We start from the raw sequence: 10,594 nt of genomic DNA on the forward strand, positions 1-10,594 counted from the left end.
TTACTTTTATGGTATTAAAAGGAAAACAGGGATTTGAAGAGCGTTCTAGGGCGTTGCTGCCGCCCAAGAGATGGGGTCACTGACTGAGATGGCAAGAGTGGGAACAGGTTTGGGGTTGGACCTCTTTCTTACTGCCTCGAAAAGCGGTGTGACCAAGCTCTGGGGACCTCCGCCTGGTGTCGGAGGGTGACGCGCACACAGCGGTTAAATGCAGAGCCCGCGGAGCGAGAGCGCCTGGGACCGAACCTCGAGGGCTTTCTAGCCGTGCGACCCTCACTTTCTGCTAGGACTAACTAAGAAGTCGCTTAACTTCTCTTCGCCTCGGCTTCCGCAAGGCCAATGGAGATCACGCAACTAGCTCCCGGCGATGCTGTGGGAACTAGACAATGCCCAGCATGATTGACGCGTTGCGATCCCCGCTTGCCCGGCAGCCCTGCCTCAACTCCTGGCCGGTCGGCTTTTCTAAGGCAGCATCCACCTGGGAAAAGAGGTAAGGGGTGAAACAGGGCTGAAGATGTGCGGGGGGCTCGTTTTAATCAGCCTCCACCCAGCCAGCACACAATATATAATTTTATTAGCGTCGATCCACTCAGAAAAGGATGCCAGGGCCTGGGAAACAGCGCCTCGCCTCCTGGCGCTGGGGGAGCTACAGTTCTTCCTTCGCTCCCGCTTTCTCCTCCCGTCCGGACCGTCCCTTCTTTGGCTTAACCGCCTTCTCCTCCTCCTCCTCCTCCTCAGCTGCTTCCGTCTGCCCCTCTGGCTCCTCCAGCTGGGTCACATTCTCCGGCTCCGGCAAATTCTGCTCGGGCGACTCTTCCTGTAGTAAAGGTACCTCCTCTTCTTTAGCTAAGATCTCTTCTTCTACCTCTTCGCTCTGCTCAGTCGACATTCGCTATCCAGGAGAAGGAGGGAGGGAGGGAGGGAGGGAGGACGACAAAGAAATAAAGAGGCGAGAGATCTATGATCATCGCGATGGCAGTTGCCAAGACCTCTCTTTCTGGAAGGACCCAGAGTGTGTCACCTGGAGGACCCTAATGGATGCAGAGGTCCATGTGGCCGCGGTAGGGGCAGTGCCTGACTGCGGTTTTGCTTCTCCAGTAAGAGGACCTTTGGGAACTGCCCTTCCTCCACTCTGAGTCTATAGGTGAGGCTGCCCCCCACCCCCCGCACCCCCGTGCTTAGCTCCTGGGCTGGGCTTGTGACCCAGGCCTTGCGAATGAGCTCCCTATCCAGGACCTTTGCTAGGACTACTACGAAGTAGGTGCTTTCTGAGCTGGGAGGATAGTAATGTGAAGCTGCGGGCAATCTCTCCGTGACCCTCCATGGGGCAGTGACTGCTTGGGAATGAAGCCGATGTAAAGGACGACAGAGAGAGGGAGACACAGGACAAGCTGGAGCTCCTGGGTCCACCCACGTCTGAAGTTCTGCCAGTTACGTGGGATAAAATCCGGGATCGTTTAAGCCAGTGGGTAGAGTTTCTGACATATGCGACAGAAAGGGGTCCTGACTAATACGGATGGCTCCTTCTGGCAGATGGCCTCACTGAAGCATGAATGGGATTAGGATGGAACAGGGACTGTCATCTATCCTCAGAGGACAGGACCCCGTCGGGACACCTGGTCACCCATTCAGGATGCTGCCTTAGATGCTGTGAGACCTCAGAGCCTTTGCTCTCCCTGGTGCTTCTAGAGTCTGCCGTGTCTGCCTCCTTGTAGCAAGCGCTCTTGACGTCACGTCACCCACACTGGATGGTCGTTCAGCCTCAACTGTCTTCAGAGGGCGCAAGGCTGTGGCAGTCTTGGCACACGCTCTCTCACCCGCCGGGTTCTCGCTGATTCCGTGTGGGGCAGAATAATCCAGGGTACTGCCGATTCACCTTACCTCCTCGCTATCCTCACTCCTGGTCTTGATTTGACTTTCCAGGAAGTCTGAAAAGCCTCGCATGGTATGTTCTCCCTTATACTTCACCACCTAGGAAGAAAACGGAACAGAGTCAAAACGGCCGCCTCTTCCTGCAGAATACTCAGGGATTGCTCCATAGATAAAAATCCAGGGTCAGATTCCTAAGCACCGGAGTACAAGGAGCAGGTCCCTTAACCTCTTTGAGGCCCCATCCCCTGTGGCTTTAAAATAAGGACGATAAAAATTCCTGCATCGCGGGACTATGACGTGGTGGTTCAGAGCCTGGACTGAGGTGCCACGCTGGTTCCCTCTCCTCTTTCGGTCTTTAAGATTAGGAAGCTGCCTACTGCCCACTGGCTGCCTAAACCATCCTTCAGATAACTGCAGAACTGCAATCGCCTCACGCTCTCAATCCAGCCTAATTTTCCACGGCTCCCGGCATGCATCCTCTGTCCTAGGATGAGGACACGTCCCTCACAGTGCTGTGGCCATCCTTCTGCCCACCTCCTCGTTCTTAGTACACGTCCTAGCTACGATTCCCGCCCCTCTGCTATTCTGATTTAGATCCCCAGGGTGTTCTTCAGAAACCCATATCTGCGTGAAGACTTCCGGCCACATCGTCCCCCCCCCCAAGAATGTGTCCCCTCCAGTTCCAGTCACGTTCGGAGGTGGGCCCAGGTCGTGACTTCTCCCCGCTATGCTCGGTCAGACTCTTCTTGGGAGCAGGGACCTTGGCTTGTGATTCTTTGATTGACGCCCTCCCCGCGTGCCAAAGCAGCAGAGAGAGTGTGTCCCATGAGCTCTGCAGGTGTTGGCTGCCCATAATACCAAAGTGTCAGAAAAACACCGATTATTTTTCTACCGTGTACTCTTCCTTCTTCCGGGAGCGCCCCACACCCAATATTCATGTGGCAGTTTCCCCCGCCGTGTCCCATATCGTCTGGGTACCAGAGGCAACCATGTAACCTGGGCCTGACCCACCCAAACACCCACATCCGCTTGGCCACAGTGATTGAGTCAAGGATGAGTAGCAGGCTTCACCTGGACCCAATAACCCAATAATAGTGAGTCCTGGGACTTCTGTGGAAGCTCATGGCAAATGCTTTAAATGGAACGGGGGACGATAGTTGAGGCCTAGCTGAGAAGGAAGCTGGCTTGGTAGAAGGCAGAGCTGGTGTAGGGACAAATGGCACTCGTGATCACAGCGTAACCGGTTGGGTGAGTCCCAGGAGCCCCTCACTTGTTGAGAGTTGGTGGGGAAGAGCCTGAAGAAGGGGTAGCGGTCCAGGTGCATCAGCTGGATGTCGTTTGCTGTGATGTCGATCTTGGCGATGGTGACTGTAGAGTGGTTTTGATACTTTACGCCCAACTCCTCCAACACCGGGAACAGAGCCCTGCACTTGCTGGACCAGGGAGCGTCTGCAAGAGAGGGGCCAGGGTCAGGCTCAGCCGGCAAGGGGCCCCTGGAAAGGGGACCCCGGGCCTCCTTGAGCTTTGAGTCTGGTCCAGTCACCCAGCCTTCTGGACAGACATCGGGGAGCAGCTTCAACCCGGAGGGGAACCGAACCCTGCCTTCTGTCGCCCCATGAAAGTTCCTTTTCTCCATGGGAGGCGTGGCCTCGAAGGCCCCGGACACTACATTTGGATGGTCATCCCTCCATGTACAGACCAAGTGCCTCCAGGACCGTCTGCTCTCCCAGAGGCACCCCCTGAAGGACCCCTGGAGCGGGAGGGGACATAATGGCCGCAGTCCCAGGGGTGCCATCTGACAGCCCCGCTTCCAAGAAAACGAGGCTGCTTTGGCCTTTTACCAGAACCAGATGGGCGCTCTCGTAACTCCGGGTGTCAGGTGAGTGCAGAAAGGCCCCAGCCTGCCACGGAAAGGCGGCAGACCGTGGTTCTTCGGCCACGCAGACCTTAAACACCTCGCCCCGTGGATGACAGTCCACATTAGAGAGGTTTCGAAAGGCCTGCATGGCGGACCCGCCAGCCCTCGAGTCTCTCCCCAGGAAGTGGTCGCCTCGCGGCTTACCGTGCACCCGGGAGGGTAAGGTAACTAATCTCCCTGTCTGCTGGGTTTGCTGACCTGTATCATGGGCCTTCCTAGGAGGTCTATTTTGAGGAGGAAATGAGAACAGGTGTGTGAACAGCGAACTCATGCCCGACTCATTGTAAGTGCTCAGCAAATGGCAAATCCGCCTGTTGAATAAGAGGTGTCTGAAGTAGCTGCACTGTCAGGCTTCCCTGAGTCTCGGGGTGGCGGGAAGGTCACTGGCTTCGGCAAATCAGACACGGCGAGGAAAGGACAATAGTTCCTAGGTGAGCACTGGACATAACTACAGCAGAAGGACCGATAATAGCAAGAAGAGCCATCGTGTATCAAGCGCTCATGGTATGCCAGATGCTGGGCTAAGTTCTTTACGTACACGATTCGGGGCTCCAGTGTGGCCACACCGACTCGGGTCGCTTAAACATTGGCCCTTCGATGAGTTACAAAAAGCCAGGACGTAGGCACTGGCGTCAGGCCACCTGGGCTCCAGTCTCAGGGAGAGAGCACTTCCTAGCTGCCCGACGTGGACACACTGTCCTCATGTCCCTGGGTCTCTGTTTAGTCATCTATCAAGTGGGGACGCTTTCAAAAGTATGTGGTGAGGATTAAACGAGATAAAGGATAGAACGGCTTGGCATGAGGCCCGGGATACGGTGGCGTTCAGTGGCAGCCATCAGCATTATGATCATTAAAAGCCACGGGCCCGGATGACGTGGAAGGTGTGCCCCACGCTCTAAGAATTCGGTTCGGGGGGACAGTTGCTGTGTGGCCGACAGCGTCTTGCCTCAAAGTCTTTGGATGTCGGAAGACCTCCCCGGTGCTGGGATAGATTTTGGAGATTCCGATGCCCAAGAATTGGGGAGAAACACCCGGAGCGTAACGCCAGGGCCCGTGCCTCCTGGGGCCTCCGTGGAGATACTCACAGAACATCACGAAAACATCTCGCTCCTTGTCGAAGACGACGAGGTTGAAGTTCTCCCCTACCAGCTGCTTAACTGGCCCCTGGTCCCAGTATTTTGGGATCTCCTCGCTGGGCTGATGTTTCTGGAAAGCAAAGGTGAGAGGTCTCGCTGTCTTCAGGAAACGGTGGGCAGCGGGGTCACCGTCTCCTGGGAACCATGGCAGGTTCTTCCTGTTCTTACGGGAGCCTCGAGGAAGAGTTTGGAAGGCTGAGAGGGACTCTGAGCTTGGTGGTGAGCCACGGCAGTCCAGGGCATGTCGGAGTCAGAGGGCTCAGGAGGGGACAGGGCTCCAGGCGGGGGTGGGGACCAGCCTCGCACACACGCGAGCCTTGGGCTTCTTAGCTGGGAGAGGGGTTCACGTCTTTAGCGTCTTCATTCGTTTGCTCCCCCACAAAATACTTAGCTGTCCCTAATTATGCCGAGAATCAAAACCGAGATAATTTACAGGACTTGTAAAAATCTCACCACACTTTGGTTCCTCCCAGCCTGTCCAAGCTCATCGCCCCTCTTCTTCTGCTTTCTTCAGCCCCCTGGCCTTCTGTTTACCCAGAGGGCCAGCCTACCACCTGCCTCAGGCGTCTGCTCACGCCGGTCCTCATTCCTGCACCCCCTTCTGTAGCTGGGTAAGCCGGACTTCTCAGAACACTTGGGACTTGTCCTTGTGTCACTTAATCGAGTCTAACGCTTACGTTTGTTTTTCTGGTCATTCGACTCGTGTGTCTCTACCACACTAGACAGAAGATCGTGAGGGACCTTTCCTCCCTCATCGTTGAGTATGCACTGCCTGGGACATGGCGGGACCTCACTGAATATTTTGTGAGCGGATGAGTGGAAGGGCGAGCCTCGCTCATGCTTCTCTTTGAAGGAAGTGGGGTCAATCTCTACACCCATCGCTTCCTGGATACCCTTGAATCCATACCCTTCTCTCCGTCTTCACTGCTCCTGCCCTAGTCCAGGACACCTCCGTCTCTCATCTTGACCAGCGTGCTCTCTGCTTCTCCTCCTAACCCTCTCCCTGCCTTTATCCTACAAGCAGGGCCCTATCTTCGCGTGGGCATCTAGCTTCCCACTGCCTTTAGGGTACCAAATCCTCCCTGTGCTTACAAGTCCTTGCTGTCTCGCCTTTCCCGGCTCAACAGCTTCATCTCCCACAATGCCCTCCCTCAGCTACCGGAAAGGACTTGAAGATTATTCCAGAAGGAGTGGAAACGGTGTGGGGGCTGGGCTTGGGAGATGGGAAATGGTGCCGATGATGGAGGCTTAGGAAGGGGCCGGATCAGGCAGATCTCATCGGTCACGCGAAAGGTGTTCATCTCTACTCCACGAGCGCAGGAGGACCTGTGAGCCCCTGACAGGAAGACAGACATCTCTTTAGGGGTACCTGGTGGGGAGAGGGGGGATGGGTAGAGCTTCCACGGGGTGATAGAAGATGAGGCAGCCCATCTGAAGGAGGGAAGGGGGCGCGAGGAGAACCGGCTCAGGGAATTGAAGAACGAACACACTAAGAGAAATCTACGTCACGATGTCAGGACATTTCCAAGAGCCCACGGCAGGTCTGGCTTGTGATTCCACGAAGCCAGACCACCTCGCTGCGACGTTCCTTACTTTCCGGCACTGGTCTGGAAGCAGGAGGAAAGCTGAGTGGCTTCCGCCAAGGGCGGGATCTTCCAGGGTGTAGAGGAGGTAGAAAGTGGACGGGATACAGGAGTTAAGGGAATCGTCGTCACGGTAATGACCCGTGGAGTCCAAGTTCACAAAAGAGGGCACCGAGGAGAGATGGTGAAGTAGTATCAGGAGGTCGGAGGGTCAGGGACCCCGTAGCGACACGGGCAGTAGGGAAGGGAGCCGAGAGGACGGGAAGCTTGCATCGGGCTCCCAGAGGGGCCACCATCTCGGGAGTGTGGTCACAGGACAGGTGGCTGCCAGCCACGGGAGAAGGGAGACCGGGCTCTGGGACTCTGACGTCCCTGGAAACGGGGGCCGAGGAGGGGTGGAGGGCACGTGTTCGGTGAGGGGCTTACCTCCTTGGACAGTGACAAGGACATGATCATAGGATGGCAACAGGGGGCGGGAGCAGGTGGGGTCCAAGGTGCGGGACCCACAGGGTCTTGGGGGGCGGGGCTAGTTGACAGCAGATAGGAGGAGAAGTGGCTCGGAAGGGGCACGGAGGAGGCCAGCCTCGCCGCTTGGCCCATGATAATGTGCGTAAGAGATAAAACGTGTCCCCCTCGAGGCCGCGGGGGAAGCAGTGTCTGCGGGGAAATGGGCAGAAGGTAGTGGACAGAGGCCCTCAGAGGTAGAGTGACCGTGCGTTCTGGTTTGCCTGAAGGGTCCCGATTTATGCCTGCTGTTCCAGAATACTTTTAAAGAATTCCCCATGACTTTCAAGTGCCCCCATATAGAAAATTAAAAATACAGTCACCTAACTCAGCAGGGTGGTTGAGGATATAGCAAGTACTAAATAAACAACAGGTGACTTGTGTCAGGTAGCCATCCTTTCGCAATCTCTCCTCCCTTTTAGAAAAACAGACTTCCTTCCAACCCCACTCCACCCCCAACAAAAGGTCCCTAATGCTTCGAGGTTAAATCCTGATTGCTTAATACATTCCAGCCCCACTCCTCCCCCAAAGCAAGGACCTACTCTCAGGTCAAGTTAATATTTCACTCTAGAGTCTGAAAGGAGGGTATTAGCCCTGGGTGTACCTGCAGCTCAATGGGTAATTCCTGCAAAGGAAATGCCTTTACTTTAAGAATAAAGAATGTTTAATGGAGTTATGAGGTCTGTACAGGTGAGAAGTTGACTAGATTAGAGGTAGGGAGATGCGGGTATTTCCCCACATTGAACCCCACATGGATCCCCATTCCGATGATCCAGGCCAGCAGAATTACAAAAAAAAGGGATGATTTCAATGTTCCGGACAAACCTCATCCAAGAACGAACTTACCTTGGCACTTCTATTCAGGTAGCTGCGGCCGAATTTCTTGAGGTTTTGGAAGGTTATGTCCTCAAACGGCATTTTGTAGCTCGCATCGGAGCTCAAATTTAGGATTTGGACAGATGGGACATTGACCTCTGTGATCCGGAAGTATTCGAAGATCCGTCCATTTCTGGGTTCGTCTGCATCCACAAGGATGCAAAGGATCTGTCAAATCAGATGACACCTGTGTCCTTCTGGATCGGAGGCCACGAAGAGGGTAAGGAGTTGAAATTGGGTGACGAATCGCGTAGGGATGGGGAGAAACTGTCAGGAAGCTGTGGGAGGGCAGTAGTGGAATACAAATAGCAGGGTCCACACGGCTCCCCAAAGGATGCGGCAAAGTCTCCCTCCCATCGCCGGTGCGGCTCTGCACCCCGGTCCTTAGCCTGGCACCACCGCCCACATGCAGGGCGCCGCCCCCCACAACTGCAGGAGGTCAGGAAGTCCTGGGCTTGCCTCCCAGTTCCTTGGGCGAAGCAGCAGCTTCCCCTCTCTGTGCCTCAGTTTCCTTATCTGTAAAGTTGTGGTTCTAACAGGACCCGCCTTACAGGGGCGCTGTGAGAATTAAACAGGACAGTGGACGTAAAGGCTTAGTTCAGCGACTGGGGGGTATTGACGCTCAAGACATGTCAACCTTTCTTATTCTAAGTTCTTCTTCTCTCAAGGAAATCTATGACTTCATTCATTCATTCATTCATTCATTCAACAAATCTTCGTGGAGCCCCTACCAAGCCTTTTGCTAAGCGGACAGCACCCACGCCCTCACGGAGCTTACATTCTGGCGGGGAAGGCAGACAGCAGGACGGGTAAACAAACTAATAAATTCCATGGGACAGCAATCCGATCATGAGCGCCTCAGAAATCCTAAAGTTTAATGTGGAATGAACCAGGAAATATATTTACAGGAAGTATTGCCATGATTAGCGAATCATTCCTGGGGAATAATGAGGTAGAATGAAAGGTGGACGTTAAACATGTTCACGCCCTAGCGGCTTTTCTCTGTGTTTAATTTGATTGTCAACGTTTTTAATTGTGTTGTTTGAATCTCTGAGTTATTTTCTTCAAAAAAAAAAAAAAAAACCTGCCGTAACCATACATCTTAGAAAAAGGAAAAGAAAAATGACCAGTCCCATAGTCAAGGTGATGGTAACTACAGAAATATAGGTATAGTGCTTAGGAAAAACAGATTAATAATAATAATAATACTAATAGTAAAAGTAACAATAATGATAATATTCCCTGTTTATTGTACGTACTTGCTCGTTGATCTACATATAACACCTTTAATTCTCACCACAAATCTCTGTTTTACGCATGAGGTGACTGAGGCTAAAAGATTAAGAAACTCATGTAAGACATAAGACGAAACCCACTCGGCAGAGGAAGAGAGTCTGGACCCAGGCCTAAGATGTCAGCGATTCCGTGTGGGACGGTCTGTGCCGCCTCGTGCCTCCGCGAGTCTCACGCTCCCTGACCTCAGGCAGCACGGGTCTGGCCACCTTCTCCCCTCCAGGCCAAATGCTACCCCCCGGTGCAGTCACCCACTCTTAGTGGGGTGCGGTCGTCAACAAAGCGGCCAAACCATCGTGTTCCCGTAGTAGACTTATCAAAAAGATGAGGGAAGGCGGAGGGTAGAATCCGCAAGGAAGGCAGAGACACTGGACTGGACTGGACAGGAAGAAGGGAGGAGGCTGATCTAAAATCCAATAGCAAATCATCAGATGGCATCGATATGCAAATCAGGAAATCAGCATCCGAGTGTACATGCAAATCCTTCCTGCTTACTTTGTAATCGGCAAGGCGGGCAGATGGCACAGGTCTTCGAATCCCACCCAGGAGCCCCCCTAAAAGGACGGCGCCTTCCACAAACCTTGTTTTGGAATTCCTTCGAAGCCAGCTTGTAATGCTGCATTATCAAACCGAAGGCCCTGGAGCTTTTAGAGACGAAGAGCAGCATGTGATTCAGGATGTGCAGCTCATAAATCAGATCCTTATTCTGAAATGACAGGGAGGACAGGTCACCTCGCGTGCACGGCTGCCCCGGCCACCCTTCTCCCGGGGCCCTTTGCCCACTGACCTCGGTGTTGTATTCGATGACAAAACCTGTGAGTTGCTGCTTTATGACCTGGTTGAGGATTTGCTTGTTTGTACTGTCATTCAGAAGCTCCTGGCGATTCACAATATTTCCCTTGGACACAAGAAGAAAAACGTTGGAGGGCAGTAGCTTCCACGATGTAGGCACTTAATAAATATAAGTAGCACAGTTTACCCCTTGGATAAAAAGAAAACACCGTGGTGACCATGTGACCCACAATCTAGGCACTTCGTAAGTGTGGACGGCTGGGCGGATTAGCCCGTGGGTCTGGGGGTACGTGGCAACCACGAAGATCTGCCGTCTACAAAGGCAGGGAGTGTCGCCGACCATCTTTTAGAGACGAAGAGCAGCATGTGATTCAGGATGTGCAGCTCATAAATCAGATCCTTATTCTGAAATGACAGGGAGGACAGCCACCTCGCCGTGAATCCGTCAGCGCATTCATGCTGGTGCTGGGCAGTTTCTCCCACACTGCTTCCAGCCACTGACTGAGCATGTCGGGCACAAAGGCAGCTCCATGTGTGGGGACAGAGGGCTTTCCGCTAAGTGACTTTGATGAACTTTGTAAGAACTCCCCTCCAGTCAAAGACCCTCCCTCCCTCCCTCC

General features: G+C 53.7%; 1 protein-coding gene across 1 annotated transcript in view; it reads right to left on the bottom strand.

The window, feature by feature from the left end:
• Positions 1-379: 379 nt before the first annotated feature.
• The window catches only part of PDILT (protein disulfide isomerase like, testis expressed), a 30,603-nt gene continuing 20,388 nt past the window's right edge, over positions 380-10,594 (bottom strand). The window contains exons 6-12 of the mRNA XM_011377537.1: positions 9,763-9,888; positions 7,860-8,057; positions 4,876-4,996; positions 3,143-3,321; positions 1,882-1,971; positions 710-892; positions 380-478 (exon numbers count right to left, since the gene is read on the bottom strand). Coding sequence (XP_011375839.1) covers positions 380-478; positions 710-892; positions 1,882-1,971; positions 3,143-3,321; positions 4,876-4,996; positions 7,860-8,057; positions 9,763-9,888 — 996 coding nt within the window. The remainder of the gene's footprint in view (positions 479-709; positions 893-1,881; positions 1,972-3,142; positions 3,322-4,875; positions 4,997-7,859; positions 8,058-9,762; positions 9,889-10,594) is intronic.

Source organism: Pteropus vampyrus, unplaced genomic scaffold (genome assembly GCF_000151845.1).
Source record: "Pteropus vampyrus isolate Shadow unplaced genomic scaffold, Pvam_2.0 Scaffold314, whole genome shotgun sequence".
NCBI lineage: Eukaryota > Metazoa > Chordata > Mammalia > Chiroptera > Pteropodidae > Pteropus > Pteropus vampyrus.